We start from the raw sequence: 19,083 nt of genomic DNA, 5'->3' as shown, positions 1-19,083 counted from the left end.
TTAAGATCTAAAGGCGCTTATAACGACAAAAGCCTGATAAAAGTATCAGACATCCAGATAACTCAAAGGTCTAAGATGTGCAGTAGCATAGGTATCTTGCATCCATACTGCATCTACATGTATGACAGGTTATTCCTGCATAAATTCAAACAGCTTATCTCAACATATGTCAGGTTATTAGGCGTGTTCTAATTCTAAGTAGACACTATCACTTTAGTTTCTCATTAAATAGCTATTAACGTATTTATGTCTCCCACCCACAAAGAGTTGATACTTGCAACCGAACTAGGAAATTTAAACCTCATGAGATGACAAATAAGTGAACAGAATTCACATAAAATTTTGTTTTAGATTCCAGATAATAGATGAATAGAGAAACACATACTCAATAAATGACTCTTCAAGCTTATTCGCCATAATGGATGTATTTGTCAGATCAATGATGGCAGCATTGTCTCTCATCCCAGCTCTCTCAGAGAGAGCTTCTATAGAATTTACCCCATCAGACGTTGATTGCTTTGGTTTGAAAGAACTCCGCTTCAGCTTTTTACGGAAATCAGCAGAAAGTGCTATTGTTGCAGATAAAACAAATGTTTGTCTCTTCTTCCTCTGGACATTGGGTATGGTACCAGAATCTTGTTCATTTCCGGAATGTACGGGAGGACTATTTCTTAAAGGAAGCATGTCAATAATAGACTGCAATTCATGAAAATGGCCATTTTCTATCATTCGATCTGCCTCATCCAGCACAAAGGAAGACAATGAATGCAACTGCAAAAGCAAAGAGTAGGATCCCAAGGTCAAGCATTACACCCAGCATATTATTTTCTGCATGCAAAAAAAAGAAGAAGCTTAAACTCTCACACTTGAGACCAAAATCACCATATTTCTTATATTTTTGGCCTACTTACACGCGCATAACAGGGACACCCTCTGCCTATGAAGACAACTACATTCATACATATATAGCATACATTTTTAGCATAGCAAAACGATAGCAAAGTGAAACAAATGACAGTTCAAGTTGTGCAGGCTCTGATCAGTTGATATCCTTCAGATAATTGGTTCTCTAAGTAGCTTTTCATCAAATCTTTGGTAGTCACAAATTTATAAGCACATTTACAACACTGGTCTAGACCTTATCATATGCAGAATACAATCAGCATGCACATGTGAACACAGGTAGCTAACCAGCAACTACTATGTCCAACTCATAATAAAATTCTACTTCTAATCTGGTATAAAAAAGAGCAGCTACTCCAATGGCATCATTATCCAACAACGGGGAAGATGAATATAAACTGCAATGCACAAAACCTACGTTTTTTTAATTTGAAAAAAAAAACAGCTTCTTATTGAAGAATAAAGATCAAAGCAAACCTAATGATGCATACAGAAATGGAGAGAAAACGAAAAGCCAACTATACTGATCATACTAGTCTCGGGTTATCCAATCTCCATCTACTAGTACCGAACACTAACCTCCACTAGATGCTTTTCTCCTCCAGACATAAGTTCCCACAATCTCCCTGGAGTTCCAACAACAATCTCAGGTCTTGATCTAAGAAGTCTCTCCTGCTTATCCGTTGACATACCTCCAACTATTGGAACCACTCTAATATCAGTATCCTTGGCAACTGCCTTGAGATGATCAGAGACCTGAAAAGGGAAGATGAAGAAATCCAAACACGATTTGGAATCAGACGAGTGTTAGAAAAGAAGTCTACAATCCACATGTTCACATATTTTTAATCAGAAGCTCTGCCATTTATGTTGAGATACATGGCAAGAAATCAGAAAACTGTTGATTCTTTGTTGCAAGTTATCATGAATCAACAGTTTATACTATTGCAATTTTACGTAAACTGTTGATTTAACTATACTATTGCAATTTTAGATGAGATATTTCTAGGATAGTTTAGAACCTCCTTACAACCTGATAATACTGTCCTAGCTATGCACAGTATTGATTACATTTTTTTAGGGGAGTATTGATTACATTATGTTCAAGCTGATATAATATGTGTACACATGCACAAACATATGCAACTTAGAAGTGCATGAACAGAAACCCACAATGCCAATTATATTACCTGAAGTGAAAGTTCTCTTGTAGGGGTTATAACAAGGGCTCGTAAAAAGCCTTTTGCAGTGACTTTTTCTGCTTCTTCTCCCTTTTCCTCAAACACTTTCACAACCTTTTCTCTTTCATCCAAAAGGCGTTGCAAAATCGGCAGACCAAAAGCTAACGTCTTCCCAGATCCTGTTTCCGCAGCACCAACAACATCCTGTCGTATAAACAAATTAATTGACATTCAAACAGAATATTTGTCACCTGTCCAATACTTAATACAACAACCTTGACCAACCTTCCCTTGATGAGCAGCAGCAGGAATACAAGCTTTCTGAATGGCCGTTGGTTCTTTGAAGCCAAGTCTATATATCGATCTTATAATCAGGGGATGAAGTCTCAACTCATTCCAAGCACAGTATTCATTCTCATCAACTTGCTCTTCTACTTCATCCTTTTCCTCTATAATAACAATGTGACATTAACTCTTGGACAAACCCAAAGAATATGATTCATAGAATTCTCCGTGCAGACAAAACTAAGAATTTAGATAAATTAAAAGACTAACCAGCAGTGGATTCCTCAGTTTTCTGGGCCTCCTTGGCCGTCACCTTCTTCTTTGAATCCACACCCCCATCATTGTCTTTGTCCTCAACTTCAGTATCATCAGAATCCTCAATTTTTTGAGGTCCCTCCACCTTGGCCTTCTTCTTCTTCATCTTCTTCTTATTGGTCTTCTTAGCTGTGGCTTTCTCATCCTTGTCCAATCTATCTTCCCCACCTATAACCTCCTCAACCAAGGCATCACTTGCATCAACTTGGTCACGCTTTCGCTTCTTCGACCTTTTAGTTGGCTTAGACCTATCTTTCCTATCTCTATTTTCTACTTTTAGAGCAGGAATATCTAAGCCATAAGCAGCCTCATCAATCTCCTCAAGCATAAGAAAACCTACATCCAATCGAAACACACCAAATTCAAACCCTAATTAAAACCCTAAGAACTAAAGCATTTCTAAAGAATAAGCATGTAGTCAAGTATTGGTAGTAAAAATGAAAAAAGCGGAATCTGCTATAAGAATCAGATAGGGATAAGAGTTAGGGGGAACCTCCTTCGAGGGCGTTGACACGAGAGAAAGGATCGTCGTCGTCATTGTCATTAGGGAGAGGGACTGATGAGGGGTTCCACGGCAGAGAATCCAAACGTTCCAGCTCTGCGTGTTGCTGCTGAATTTGTTTCTTCTTCGCTTTCCCCATTGCTCCACGCGAAAGAGGCGGCAGCGGCAGCGGAGGCGGCGTCATTGCGGCTTACGGCGGGCAAGGGAGCAGAAACTGAGGATGAAGCAAAACACAGAGAAGCGATTTTGATGTCTCAGTGAGGGAGAGGGAGGCGCGCCGTTCCTCCCCGCTTACAAATTTTTATTTGTTTTTCTATTTTCTTTAACTCAGCAGTTTTATTCCTAAAAAACGCACTTAAATTTTCCCACTTAATTAAAAAGGCAAATTATAAAATAGTGTTGTATGAGAATTACTCTCTGTAATCTTCTGGTGAATCTTGTCTTAATTAGTATAAGTTAGTTTAGATAAGGAAGTATGTGTAATCTTTGATTCTACGGCATACTTGATGTAATGTCTATATAAAGACTTCTTTATCGATGAATACATATTGATGATTCTTTATATTTTGATGTGTATTACATTCTTCTGTAATACATTATCAGTACATAATTCTAGTCATGTGCTTAATAGCCAAGAACCCTAATTTCTGAAGAAAAAAATTCATTCTGCCATGAAAAAAAATTCGGCAAAAGAAGATGAAAAATCATTAGAAATCCTTCTGTTGAAAAACAATTGCAGAAAAGAAAACAAATAGAAATCAGTTTGACCAGTGGGCACCCAGAATTTTGATCTGGGCACCCCACCCTCTTCTATGATCTGCCCAGATCGGGATTTTCTCATTGCCGACCTAGACCTGGCTGCACAACGACGCGACGCCTCCTAGACTCGAGGCCTCCACCTTGCAGCCTGAAGCTCCAACGTCTCCACAACCCAATGTCGATGCCCAGAAGCTCGTCGCAAGAGGACCTCGTTAACGCAGCCCTCCGCCACTTGACGATGGCGACCCGCGCCTGGATAGATCGACCCAACTCAACAACTCCTTGCTTCCCAGGAACCGACGACCTTCATCGAGCCTCACGACGCTGCAACTTGAGCTCGACCCAGATTTTTTAGGGTCTAACCCGGTCGATCTTCTCTGACCTAACCACGACAGGAAGAAGTTTTTACCTCTCCTGGTAAATCCGTGAATTGGTAAAAGGGGCATGGTGATTTTGCCTCCAGGTTAAAAGTATTTTTACCTTATGGGTGAAATCATTCATTTACTATAGTAGTTGTATATTTCTTTTACTGTTTTTATCTATATGGTTTATGATACTAACCATATGTTTTCATTTTGATGGAACTAATCGCGCGCGACAATACAAAATTGAATGACGAATGACGAGAGTTACTTCGCAACGTATATTCATGGATTCAAGCATGATCATGGAATCAAGCAAGAGCCACTTATATGTTGCTTTCATGCAATTTAAATTCCTCGGAATTTTGTTTTTTATCGGGGACTTTCAACCTCTATTTCCTTTTCAACCCGATTTTTTCGCTTCTCAAGAGGTATAAAAGATATAATTCCCCTGGTACCGAGTTTTGGGAGTGGTTGGGAGTGCCGCTGTTACCATCCATAGCCGTTATGTGTAGCTACAAGTTTGAAAAACAAATGGGACAACATTGGTTTGCGACATAAATTGTCGCTTATATCATCGGTTTGTGACGAAAATTATCACTTATACCATTGTGACGGATTTTTTCACTGTTTATTGAATTGAGTTACCATATTTTGGGACTTCATCGACAATTCAGTACTTGGAAGTTGTATCAGATATTGATACTAATGAATCTTCGCTCTTATTGACCGCAACATGCACCTGAAATTAGGCCTATTCATGTTAGATGTGTTTATGCACCTAGTCCAGATTAATTTTTTTTTTGGTGCAACATCGTTCCATTGAAAGACATAAACATTATGGTAAAAATATACAAGAGCGAGATATAAGAAGTTCTTGAAACAAACAAGACACTCATTAAATTGAAGAACATGAGAATATCTTCTCACTATTACTGATTACAAAAGCAATTATATATTGCGGTTATGAAAAGAAAATAATGAAGCATAAGGCTTCGGTTAATAGTCTGAATGACTACAAATCTGTATATTACTAGGTTTTTGTGACTAATGTTACTTAGTCGATACAATTTGAATTGGTTCATGGTCACAATCTCAATGCATTTGTAATTTGTTGGCATTAGTCTCAAATTCTCATGTAGTTCAAGTAAACGAACATACGAGAATATTTTGATGTAAATATGGTTCAAAAAACAATATGTTAATGCAATGTAATACATTACATACTACATGACACTACTTACATAAGACCACGGTTTTAATTGTGGCATTAGTAAAACTGACATGATCTTTAAGCCTTGATTTATGTCTTGTTATGACATGTTTCCACCTTGTTTTGGTGATGACTTGTAGTGTTACACGCCATGTAATGCACTTTATATTCCACAATTTAAAATTTGGTGATGTTTTCACAAAACTCAAATTGAACTAACGCTCGTAAAGATTAGGAGGAGTGGCAAAGTTATTATGGATTTGCGTGCATGGCCTTGGCAGTTTCATTAAGATGTTTTGTCTGATACCCAGTTTCACCCCTAATGGCATTAAAAAGTAGAGTTCGGCCCCTAGACCCCAACAGGTTCCTGCACGGCCCCCCACACGGCCTCCTCACAAACTCCTAGCTTTTTTGGCTCTATTTTCTTGACTCCAGCAACCCTTTTTGGGTATGTCTAGGCAACACCAACCCTTGTATTTGGATTTATGGTGTATATGCATGAAATTAGCATGTCAAAATCACTCGTAAAAATGATGTTTGAGGGTCCAAAACCCTTAAAATAACGTTAGGCGGCCATTCAGGACTACATAATTGCACTTGCTGAGCTTTATATTGTGATGTTTATATGTCTTGATCTAAGACTACTTGTCTTTATATTCTTGTTTATGAATATGTTCAAGAGATATTGAGTGCATTGTGACAACGATGACAAGATCATCACTAAAAGAACTTAAAGCTATTAATGGATTTAGTTTTTAATCCATTGTGACAACGATGACAAGATCATCACAAAAGAATCAAAAAGTTATTTAATGCTCAAGTTTAAATGTCTTATGGCGTTATGATTCAAGTCGCATGTTTTTATGCATCAAGAGAAAAATTGAACTTAAGAATTGGTTTTGCCATAGAAATTGTCTACGTTGATGATTTAACAACGTACCATAATTAAATTTGGTGAGACGATAGGCTACTTGAAGGCAATATTAGTGCCAACATTTATCACCTCGAAACTCATTGTGAAAATTGAATTTCTTATGTATCGATCGCTTCTAATGAGGAGCACATCTCATGAGTCGATATAGTGTGAATTGTATTATTTCATGTTACTATGATTCAGTTTAATGAATTGATGACTCATATAGGCTATTTTTATGAGTAAAGATGTTATACAAATCAATATAATTCCTCAAACATAATGGAGATGTAATCTTTTCATTAGCAAGTGCATAAGCCCCCCTACGATCCTTTATTGACTATGCTTAATCTCCAAGCCTCCTTAGCAAAATTTAAGAGTAACACCCTCTTAAGCTAAAGACAATGAGACATAAGATTGAAGCCTAAATTGACTTATCATGAATCAGTTTGAGACTAAAATATATTGTGGTGATATATATATATATATATATATATATATATCATGATTAAACTCAAACCCTAAGACTTAGATGCTATGGAGCACCTAAACAATGACAAAAAGTTGGAAAAACCTAAAATTTCAGGATTTCTAGATTGCAGACTAGTCATTGTAACGACCGGTTCGCCTACTTTTAGGTGAGCTATTGGGGTTCTACTTGCGGCCACTAATTCCTAACATCGAAGGCTACCTACTTATAAAATTTGGCGGCATTTGGACACCTGGAACATGGATACCGCTCGACACACGTGGTCACTGACCACCGGCGAGTATTCCGGCTGGTTCAATGTTTTTCCAACCAGTTCCAGTAGTGAGGGGCATTGGATTCCTAACACCCATGTTTACTTGCTCCTAAAATTTGATAACATTTGGGGTTCGGAAAGTTAGTGAACCATTCAAAGAAGTGTAGGACAAAGGTTCGGTATTGGTTGTTGACGAAAACATGTTTCCAACGATAAACCAATAATTGGAACCATAAGCTACGTCTTGTAGCATGTTTGTTTTACGGTATCGATTTATACCATTATCATTGACTTTACGGTTGTAACGGTTCGCATGTTAGTGTTTCAAGTCTAACGATATGCATGGTTGTTAACGGATTATGTTAACGATCGTCCACATAATTTATGTGCCAAATTACGCATCCACAAGCACATACTGATGAGTTATTTGATGTTGAATTTTGTCTTTGCATAAGACATGAACTTCCACCTCAATTCGCGTATATAAAGACCTTAACAGTGGATCTCGTTTAGTCACTTTTGATGAGCTAGTCTCCCCATTGTTAAGGGGAGAAAAGAACAAGTTTTTTCAAGTTAAACGACTTGATTTTATTGTGGTTTATCCCACTGTGCTTCATCATGTTTCTAATATCCCATAAATTGAAGTGACGAGATTGGATATACATGTTGCATTGAGCGGAATAAGCTCAAGTATCAACTATGCCTATAATGATTGATGTCCGATAAATGGATATGCAGTCACTCTTTGTTGGTGATGTGGTAGATGGTGTCACTACACCTTGTCTCTCACGAAAGTGTGGAGAGACCACTATGTTCGATAATACTTGCTACATGCGAGTTATGACACAACTTTATTTATGATACTCACTCGTCTGTTTTCTTGGATGATGGTTATCATTGGGAACGCCTCAATGTCAATATCAATCTAAATGAGAGATCTCGTAGAATGACAATGTTGAATGATTTTGATGTCGAATCATACAAACTTTGTTGAAACAAAATTCCAACAATGTTGAAAGTGCTATTCGGCCGGATTAGGTGGAGTGTTTCATAAGATTGTAAGTGACTGGTCGCCTCTGTCTGCTGCTTGGAAAGTCGTAGAATCCAGTTTTAACAAAAAGATAGGTCATTGGTCAGGTAATACCAATACCACACATGTAAATCCTATCGGTTATACCTTTGTTAGGCGTAGTGAGAAAGAGAGAAGTTTAGACTCACCTTATGACGCAAACTCTTTGACAAAACGCTCTGGAATCAAATATGAGAAGGTTTTCTCTCGTAATGGATGTCATTGCACTCTACTACCTTGTTAGTTAGATGGTTTCTAAAACAACTGAACTTGCAGCTTGTGGTCACAAATTATCTCTATCGAGACTAAGTTAAGAAATGTAAATAAAGATCCTGAATGAATTGGTTTTAACCTAATTCAAGTGCCTTTAGATCACGGAGCGCGTTAACTTGATTAAAGTAGGGATATTAAGGTGAAATGTGATGGACTCTTGATGAACTCAAAGATATCACTGATACAAACTTAAGAATGAAAAGATCTTGGGATTACTAGGTCTCGAAATTGATGACCATTATTGATGATGTTATTCATCGGATAGCTAAAGGTAAAAAGGACGTTAAACTAATGCTTACACGTATCCTATGAATTAGTCGAAGTCATGAGCATATGTGTTTCGCCGTTATGAGCGACGATAAGTCTTAAGAGATGAAACCCTCCATATTGAAGTACGATATGTGTATGCATGTACTTGTTGTATTATACTTGACTCGACATCTCATTCGGTTTAAACTCGTAAAGCCAAGATGATGGCTAAGTGCACCTACATAATGTTAGTGCTTGATATGTCAGAATATGTCCAAATTCGTAGGTCAATTTCCACGGAACCTACATAGCAGCTCACTCGTTGTAAAATGGTGAATTTTATACCATTGGAAAGATCTGTGTCTACTTTACAGAGACACCAACCATTTGATCTATTATTTTGAGTGAGTTATAGCTGTTTTAGTAAAATAGGACGGATCTATCTAGAACCTGTAGCTGAGTCAACTTCGACTGAACTTTGTGATCAGCTTTGAATGAACTAGGTTGTGAGCCATATATCACTGGAGAGCCACATGTGTCTACTTTCCAGAAGTTTTAACAATTCATTTATATTTATTGTATCGAAGAAGTTATAACTGTTTAAGTGCAGGTAGGTCATACCACATGTGAATCTGATTTTCTTTGCAAACTCTTGTTTTGAGTTATTATGCAATTCTCTTTCTTTTGATCCAGATACGGATAAGTGTACATTTTTGATTTAAGAATGTTTGGCGATATTTGATATTCAAATCATTGACCTATTGCTACTACTTTGAATAATGTGAAGAACATTTGTATACGCTATTTATCTAAACTCTGAGATTGAGTTACTCATCAGGGAGAGTTATTTTGTAGACTTCAGGGGGAGTCTATTTCACATGTTATCTTCAATTGTAGTTGGTGTGTTGTGCTCTTTTTCCCTTTCCCCAAGTTTTTTATTTTACCCAAGAGGTTTTTATTTTACTTGGCAAGGTTTTAGCGAGGCAACGGTTTATGCACCATGACACATTAAGATCACGATAAAAATGGGAGTGTTGTAGAAGAATTACTCTCCGTAACCTTCCGGTGTATCTTGTCCTAATTAGTATAGGTTAGTCTAGATAAGGAAGTATATGTAATCCCTGATTTTATGGGATACTTGATGTAATGCCTATATAAAAACATACGTATCAATGAATAAAGATTGATACTTCTCCCTATATGCATCTTACATTCTTCTGTAACAAAAAAAACTATCACTTATTTTTCAATTATTAAATGATCACTTTATTTTAATAATAATTATAAAAAAGTCAATTAATTTTTTATTTAAAATTATAAAACAGTCACATTATTTACTTTTTATGACTATTTTACCCTTCTTTTCCCCTTATTTTCTTCTTCTCTTCTTCTTTTTCAAATTTCAATTGCAATTTTGTTGTTTGGCGACAGATTTGGGTGTGGTTGGTACTATTGGAAAGATATATCTCCCCTCTTTCATTTGATACCATACTCATTCTGAACGAACCATTATACAAGGCGCAAACAACCCTCGCAAGGGACTGCCCGTCCATAGTGGAGTTTTAAACTATTCCCGCGGAACCTGGAGCTCAAGACTCCATAAATTTGGTTATGCTCTTCATTCTTAGTACATTCATACGAACATCCTTCAAATTTTAACATAATTTCGCAGATTTAGACTTTTCTCCTGGCACCCAGCGATATTGTCACACTAGGAGTCACACTGGTAGCTACAGTGTTGTCGCATTGTAGGTCACACTGCATGCCAAACTTTAGGTCACAATGCTAGTTACAATATCGACATTGTGACTGCTATTATGACTGTCATTGTGACCGATAGTGTGACCACACTTGTGACTGTTTTTGTGATAAGGAGAAAGTGTAAAAAAAAAACAAGAAGAAGAAAAGAATGATCGAAAATAACGAACTTGTGTTAGCTATCTTGTGACTTATACTTCTCAAATCAACTAATATGATCCAAATATTGTATCTTACATTGTCACAGTAGTAGCCACACTGTAGTCACGTTAGCTAGTAGTCACACTATTTTTGTAACTAGAAAACTAGTCAGCTACACTACAAGTCACACTAATGTTGTTTTGTAACATGTAATGTAATGGGTAGTGTAATAGGTAATAACACCCATTTCCATATCCTTCGAAAGTAAAGTCTAATCCAAATCCACTACTCTTCTCCTTCTTCTCCATCACCCTCATCGACCTAGTTTCGGATTCTTCTAGGTCCTTTTTGAATATGAAAATTGCAAGAGTTTGATACAAATTTAAAATCCAGATCGATATCGAGCTCGGAGATCAAAAATTATATGCATCTAATTCAAACGAAGTAAACAAAAGTTGAAATCAAAGCTCTGATTATATTGAACTCTCTCCTCCTTCACCCTAGACTCTGCCCTCCTTCTGATTTTCGTCGAAGATCGAATTGAACAATAAAGGTGGTAGGTCATCGGCAAGGGTCTGGCTTGTAGTGTTGGGCTTACGACAATCGAGGTAAATCTGGAAGATGAAGTTGTGGGTGACGACTTAGTGGCAAAGCCGACCTGGGTTTGGGTCTCCGATCCACAAAAGGAGCTCGAGCTCTCGAATCCATTGAAACTAATGGGACTGCGGGATCGAGCACATATTTGGTGAGAGAGAGAGAGAGAGAGAGAGAGAGAGAGAGAGAGGATAATTCTCCTTTTATACATGCTATAGATCACATAATATACATTTTGTCGAGAAATGTATTATAATCAAAACTCAGAAGCAACCTGTTACTATGCCTCCCCATAAAGGCACAAATTGTTACATATTGTTCACATATAATGACATCTTCATGCCATTTGATTTGCAGTTATATTCACACATGAAATAATAGATTCCGGGTTCAACCAAGGCCAATGCATCATCGCCACCTTCATAGAAGCTAGTTTGGTGTCATTTGGCATTGATCAAATGCATCACCGTCGGTTGCTATAATCAAATTGTGATTATTGTTATTGTAGTGAAAATTTGAAAAGCAAAACCAGTGAGTTATGATCAGTGTTATTGCATTATTAAAAAGAAAAGAAAAACATAGATTAACATATGAATAAAAATTAAAATACTTGAAATTAAATATATATAAAATATTAATTTTAGTTTACTTCCCTAAAATGTTGGTATGTTATCAATTGTGCCTATTTTCTTTTATTTTAATCACGTGTGCCCCTAAAATCTCAAAATCCATCACAATTAACTGGACAAAATTTCAAATTTGAGTCTATAACCACGTCAATATTTGGTATCAATATTTGGAGGTTTAAAGGAATTTTGTTTTGGTTGTTAAGGTACTTCTCAAAAAAAAAAAAGAAGTAAGGTATCAATTTGTTTACTACAGGTCGGAGATTACTCAATAGAAACCATTTTGTCAGCCGAAACTCTAGTGAAACTTACATAAACTATAAACAACTGAGGAAACAGACAGAAAAAAATCTGTATTAACGGCATTAAACAACAACAGTTTTTGACCAGACTCGGCCGGACGCGAAGAAAACCAGGGTACTTTCTATGACATGTATATATGTAAACCACTTTGATCCGATCATTATAACAAGAACACAGCCTGAAGGTATCAACGTACAGATCGATAAATATTAACTTCACAACGACCAGACCAAAGCTTCACTAATGCTTTCGACCTAGAAAGGACATGCAGACCTCTATATATATAACATAGATGCATGCTTGTTATTGCTTAATTAACCACGTTCAGAAACATTTAGACTTATCTGGTAGCCTGAGTGTTTAACATGACAGTGGCACAATACTCGATTCTTGCACTGATTGCGTTTCTGCTTTCTCCTATCGTGGTGATGGTGATGGCATATTCATACGAAGTTGACTGGTCACCTGGAGTTAACTTCAATGAATTTGCGCTGGAGATGTATTGAGTAATCTTAAACTTTGGCAGCTTAATTAGATTCATATTACCAGATTCAAATATAGGCTGCATTTCTCAAGTTTGTTTCTACAATTAGACCACCACATTTGAATGTTTCTGTTTTGGGTCTATTTCTGGGGCTTGAGGGGTAGCACCTTGATGGCCTATGCTGTTATCTGGATGAAGTTGTTTGTAAGGGAAAACGTACACCAATCGAGGGTCTTAGGCGTCCAAGCTTGTCAAAATAACAGCCTTTATTACCACAGTATCGAAAGAGAGATGAATTTATTGCTAGTTTCTAGACTTGTACTCTTGTAGTGTCAATTTTTTTTTTTTTACTTAAGCTTTAACTTTTGAGGTTGTTTTTTAATTCGTAGTTGTTTCGAACAAGTGCTTTCGGGCACATTTATTTTTCCTTTTGATTGTATTAGCGTAACTTGCATCGAGATGACATGTTATCATTGCTTGACCCTTTATAGTTGTATGATTTTCATCAGTTGACTTATTATGTTCCCCTTAAAAAAAGTTGTAATTAAGTTCTCAAACTCATATTACTATTTTAAGGACTTGATGCGAAAATTTAGTCAATTTTAACTTTAGTATAAAATTAATGCATGTCATATATTAACACATTGTAGGATTTTCCTTAACATGTTAAGTAATTTGTTTATACAAGCAAAGTAATGACTATATATTCATATCTTGATTTGTTATCGCGTACAACATGATTTGTAATACAAGTTTTTTTTAAGAATTAATTTCAATTTATTATCTTAAATTTTATGTGTGTTCAGTTGTGCCATTATTTTTTTATTTCAATCATGTGTGCCCTTAAACTTTTGAAATTTAATCAATCTAGACAATTTTTCAAACTTCTTTCAAACTTATGCTGTCAAAATAGTGAGATACATATCTACAAAATGTTTTTGTGATTCATAAAGGGTCATAAACTGAATAAGTCATCATTGTCTTCCCCAAGTTGCTAAATGTGAACGATTTAAGAGCTGGTAGTTCTTATATTTAGCAAAAGAGACACAAGTTGTGTCGTGTTTTCTCATGTGGGTAGTTCCTCAAAGGGACCGTGCATTGTAGGTATTTGCAACTCAAAAGCCTTTGCAAATATTCTTTAGCGTCACCAATAGATTGAAGACATTTGCAAGGAAATGTCAAAAGAATTCCAGTTAAGGTGACTTCCAAATGTTTCCTTGCTACTCAGCTTGTAAGCTACAAAGAACTTTGCATCCAGGAAATGCATAAAACACCAGTCAAGTTGGCAAGCATCCGAAAACAGCAAGAGACTGTTAAGGCTAAAAGTGTAAAACACATAGTTTCAACAAATTGTACATGGAAACAGTAAAAGCAACCAGAATGAACAAAGCAAATCAGCATTACAATCATTTACAGCTAATTCTTATCTACCTCCCATCCGCAGATGTGAAAGACTCGGCAAAGCCATATGGGCGTGTGGGGATGCTAGTCTGGGTATTATCCAAGCTTGGAAGAAGCGATGATGAAGAGGATTCCATATTGCTCCTACCTTCATACGCTTGCCATTTCTTAAGTGCTTGTGGCAATGACATTTCAAGATCGATACCATATATGTCTTCAGAACCTTGATCACTAGGTTTCCAAAGCTCCACCAGAGAAGACAGAACATTAACAGCGTGGCTCATGTCAGGCCTTTGATAGGGTTCCCGTGCGGAGCAGTGTCCTGCTAGCTCTGCAACAGTGCTTACACTGGCAAGTGTTCCTTCATCAAGATCAATAGTTGGATCAATGGCCTTGCGGAAAGAGTCCTTTTTAATAAAAATCCTCCGAAACCATGTGACAAGGTGCATGCTCTCCTCAGGCTGGCTCTCGTCAAGTGCTTTTCTCCCTGTGATCAGCTCCATCAAGATCACCCCGAAGCTGAATACATCTACTTTAGTTGTCACACGACCAGTAACTGTAAAGCAAGATGTGAATATCAATATCATTTAACAAGATCAAATGGACTATATATACTATCTGAAAGAACATGTAAGCAGGCATATTCTGTTGCAGGGTTATATATGGGCAGAAGGAACAGAAACAGCAGGACCCCATAGAAAACAAAGCATAAATAGCTAAGTCCTCAATTTCCTTAAGTGGGTTTAGAGAATCTTAATTCAAAGTTGCAAAAGGCTGAAAAGAGCTGGCAGCAACTGATATATGGGCCACTCTCAATGAGAACAAGTCCAACATATGAAAAATATTGTACCATTGTATCATATTAAAAAGTAAAGAAGCAATCATCATTCATGGGATTCTCAATGATGACCCAAAAGGTCACAATCATCGCTGGCAGAGAACTGAATTTAGCACTTTAAGGCATTATTGAAACAAGCAATTTGGTGAACTTTAGTTTATGCCAATCATCATTCATGGGATTCTTATCTCTGTACCTAACACACAGATTAGATAACGAAAGTGATAACTTAAAGTTTCCAATTTGCTTTCTTAAGAATGCCATTACCAACCAACCGAACCACAACAGATTGCAATTGACAGCTCCAGAGTTGTAACATTTCAGAAAATTAACAGGCAGATTTCACGAGTTTCTAAATTATGAATTAGTTCACAAAAATATATCCAAGCCAAACAAGTTGAAAATTCAGTTCTGTATTTTTCTTTGTCGACAATATGCTTCTGTGGCCTAGATAAAGAACTATCCTCATTCAGAGCAAGCTAGTGGCATGAAAGGGGATGAGAGAAATTGAGATCACTTTCAAACCATAAAAGAATTGAAAATTAAGAAACAGCCGAACAATACAAAAGATTGATCTGGTATTTCTTTTGGTGAGATATTCAGAAAATGGAGTCAAAGAACTGAAATTTCATTGCAGTTTTTGTCTACTATGAAAGCACCGCCACTGAACAACCTAGAAATGATGTCTCAGCTTTAGTTACTTCAAATAGCTGGTTTAGCAGTCCAATGGCTTTTGTATTTCCGTTTTTTTTTACCTTACTATAACTTACTTTTAAGTATATACAGTTATTTGAAACTTCTAACAATCGAAGTGATAGATAAAAAAAAAGAATAAGAATTACCTGCATATTCTGGTGCCAAGTATCCAAAAGTCCCTGCAATTCTGGTTTCGATTGAACCTTTACCCTCTGGTGCAAGCCGCACAAGACCAAAATCTGCAACCTTAGCCTTCATATCATCTCCAAGAAGAATGTTAGAAGGCTTTAGGTCTCTATGAATAAAACTCTGATGGGCTAAACTATGAAGATACTCAACTCCCCTTGCTACATCTAACGCAATGCTCAACCTTTTAGTCCATTCAAGTGGCTTCAGTCCTTCTTCAGGCCAGTTAAAGATGTACCTACTGAGTGTCCCTTGAGGCATATATTCATAAACAAGAAGCCTTTCATTGCCATCCAAACAATACCCCAGAAGAGCAACTAGATGCCTGTGCCGAACCTTGGTCAAAACTGCAATCTCAGACTTAAATTCTGCAAGCCCCTTTCCGGCTATTACCCCAGCCTCCATTCTCTTCACAGCAATCTTTGTTCCATCATGCAGCTCTCCTTTATACACCGTGCCAAAACCTCCTCTTCCCAATATATTTTCTTCACTGAAATTGTTGGTCACATTCCGTAGCACTTGTATAGATATCACCATGTTTCCTGCTTCAACCATTTGGATGTCACTTGGCTCACTACTAGGAAGCGTCTGAGCTTCACTAATTGTACCGACGCTGACACTAGAGCCTGCAACGGTTATTTTCATGCTCTCATTATCAGACCCCGAATGGCGAGGATGGATTACCATTGCATTCGGGCTCTGAACTCTGCTTAATCGCTTTTGTTTTGTTCTATACAGACAGATAACTAACAATGCAATTAAGAACAACACAAAAACAGCACTGATAACAGAGAACACAATAACTCCTACTAAAGATTTCTTCCCATGAGGTCCATTGTTACCATTTCCAGAAGTACTCGTAGAAGAGTTAGTTGAATTCTCAGACGGCCCATTGGTACTCTTTTCCTTCCCTATATCAGGGTTGCCATTAGTTTTTACAATCACATTAGCCTTGGTAAAAGCTGGGACCTTGCCATAAAGCAGATTGTTTGACACATCTAATTGATTAAGTGCAGGCAGAGTGGCTAGCTCCTCCGGAATAGTTCCTGTCAAATTGTTATCAGCAAGAACCAGTCTTTGGAGCGACTTGATCGAGGCAAAAGCCGGAGAAACGGTTCCAGTGAGACCCATTTTCTGAAAATTGATGACTGTAATGTTGCCATTTATACAAGTGACTCCAATCCAATCTGCACAGGGATCATTCCCCTTCCAATTCTCTGCAAACTTTTGAGGATAAGACATTGAACTAACAATCAAAAGCAGAGTATCCACTCGAGGATCGCATTGACCAGGAGTTGGCAGGCAGAAATCATTTGAATCCTTAGTCATATCCACTGAAACCCCCTTGGGAAACTCTGGCATTGGTCCTTGGAGCAAGTTGTTTGTCAAATTCACAGACTTTAATGACTTGAGGTTCAACAACGACACTGGAACCGGTCCGGTGAACAAATTATCTCTCAAACTCAAGCTCCTCAAATCCGTCAACCCCGAAAAATCGGGCAATGGACCCGAAAACGCATTGGAATGCAACCAAACCTCAGTCAGCGTAGTCATGTTGCTCAAAACATGAATGCTGCCAACAAGCTTACCTACACTCTGCTGCCCATTAAGCCAAAGCGACTGCATCTCCGAACCCGAAAAGCTCTCCGGCAACTGGCCCTCGAGGCTGTTGAAAGCCAAGTGCAAGTTAACCAGGCTCGGAAACGCATCGGCGTTGAAAAAGTCCGGTACTTTCCCGGTAATGTTGGCAGAGTTGGCAGAGAAGTTTTGAAGTGAAGATGCGTTCTGGAGGGTTTGGGGGATCTCCCAAGCAGTAAATGGGTTGTTGTCAATCTCAACAGACTGAAGTGAAGTCATGCCAGTGAAGAAATCACTAGGAATTGAAGTGAACAAGTTGTTACTAAGTAACAAGACACGCAACGAAGTTAACCCACTTAGGCTCGGAAGAGGACCCGAAATCTTGTTCCACTGAAGCTCTAACCTCTCTAGCTGAGTCAGGTTGTTGAGGCTTGGAGGGAGCGTACCTTGAATGTCCTGGTGACCAATCTGGATCCGGGTCACCCTTCCATCTGCGCAGCCTACGTAGCTCCACTTGCACGAGTCCGGGTCGGACCATCCGAATGAACCAGGAGGGTTGAGGCTCTTCTTGAGGGCTAGCATTACTGCGGCGTCGTTGGTTGAGCTTGGTTGAGAGGTGGCAGAGAGGAACAGGGAAGAAAACCCGGAAAGAAGAAGAACCAAGAAGACCTTGTAGAAACCAACAACATGTTGTTGGGGTTTAAAGAACTTCTCCATGATTGAAGAACACACAAATGTTGTATTGGGTTTGTGTTTTTCTACAAACTAGAAAGCTCACAGCTTAGTTTAGAGGGAAGTTGGTGGCATAGTGCATGCAATCAGTGACCACATTGAAGAAAGGTGGAAGCTTTAGGGGAAAATGGAGCAGAGGAGAGAAAAGGGTACTAACTCCAACTCTCACAGAAGAGAGAGAGAGAGAGAGGAGAGAAGAAGAAGAGTCGCTTTGCTTAATTGGGGAATAGGGAGGAGATATTGGGAAGTGAGATAGGCTGCAGCACATGGGGGTGGTGTGGAAGAGAGGGCCACAGATCTGTGTTTGACAGTGCTAAAAAGGCTGGAAATGAGTCAGGACTGGTTTTTGATTCTTGGTCCATCACTCTCCAAGTTGTCATATTTACACCAACTCTATTAGAACATCTCCCATCATACGTTAAAATTAGTAAGGTATAAGTGATATATGGCTTACCATTTTAGTAAATTCCTTAGCATCTTTTTTGCCTTTTGTTTTTAAGCTCCCACCATAAGGTATAAATAGTAAGGTATACATAAGGTTTTTGGATGACAACAGTTATTATTTGAATCTTGATTGAAAAAACGGCTACTATTTTTTTTGTCAACATCTATAACGGCTAGTTAACGGACATTTTTGAAAATTCTATATAAACACATATTCATCACATTAAGAGGTGATGATGATCTTCAGGAGTACTAAATTCGGTAATTAGTGATTTCTTTTAATATTTATGCATTATTTAGTTATTTTACTTTTATGCATCAGTGTGTATGGTACTTTTTCCTAGCTCGGAGATCATCACCGAGAAGGTTTTGAAGAGACCGTTAATTATTGTTTATAAACATAAGTAATTATTATACATTAAAATAATTTAACTCGATCATATTCAATATTGGGCTCATATGAAAGAGCTCACTGTGAGGTTTGTAATGGTACAATAGTTATTTGTAAAAAATAAAAATAAGCATGATATTTATG

General features: G+C 37.6%; 2 protein-coding genes across 3 annotated transcripts; both read right to left on the bottom strand.

Annotated features, from left to right (window-relative positions):
• Positions 1-48: 48 nt before the first annotated feature.
• Positions 49-3,464, bottom strand: LOC126791784 (DEAD-box ATP-dependent RNA helicase 13). 2 transcript variants are annotated; one of them, XM_050518267.1, is made up of 6 exons: positions 3,178-3,464; positions 2,640-3,020; positions 2,370-2,533; positions 2,094-2,288; positions 1,483-1,659; positions 49-771 (listed from the first exon to the last, which is right to left on the bottom strand). In XM_050518267.1, the coding sequence occupies exons 1-6, from the start codon at positions 3,368-3,370 to the stop codon at positions 331-333; spliced, it is 1,551 nt and encodes a 516-aa protein (XP_050374224.1). In that variant the 5' UTR covers positions 3,371-3,464; the 3' UTR covers positions 49-330. The 2 variants fall into 2 exon arrangements, with proteins under 2 accessions (XP_050374224.1, XP_050374233.1); XM_050518276.1 differs by having other exon boundaries at positions 680-828.
• Positions 3,465-13,955: 10,491 nt separating this feature from the next.
• Positions 13,956-18,461, bottom strand: LOC126791738 (receptor protein kinase TMK1). Its single transcript, XM_050518211.1, has 2 exons — positions 15,755-18,461; positions 13,956-14,630 (listed from the first exon to the last, which is right to left on the bottom strand). The coding sequence occupies exons 1-2, from the start codon at positions 18,087-18,089 to the stop codon at positions 14,101-14,103; spliced, it is 2,865 nt and encodes a 954-aa protein (XP_050374168.1). The 5' UTR covers positions 18,090-18,461; the 3' UTR covers positions 13,956-14,100.
• Between the last annotated feature and the right edge of the window lie 622 nt (positions 18,462-19,083).

The sequence above is a fragment of the Argentina anserina genome, chromosome 1, assembly GCF_933775445.1.
Source record: "Argentina anserina chromosome 1, drPotAnse1.1, whole genome shotgun sequence".
NCBI classification, from domain to species: domain Eukaryota; kingdom Viridiplantae; phylum Streptophyta; class Magnoliopsida; order Rosales; family Rosaceae; genus Argentina; species Argentina anserina.
The sequence above is the reverse complement of the archived record's forward strand: the minus strand, read 5'-3'. Positions and strand labels throughout refer to the sequence as shown.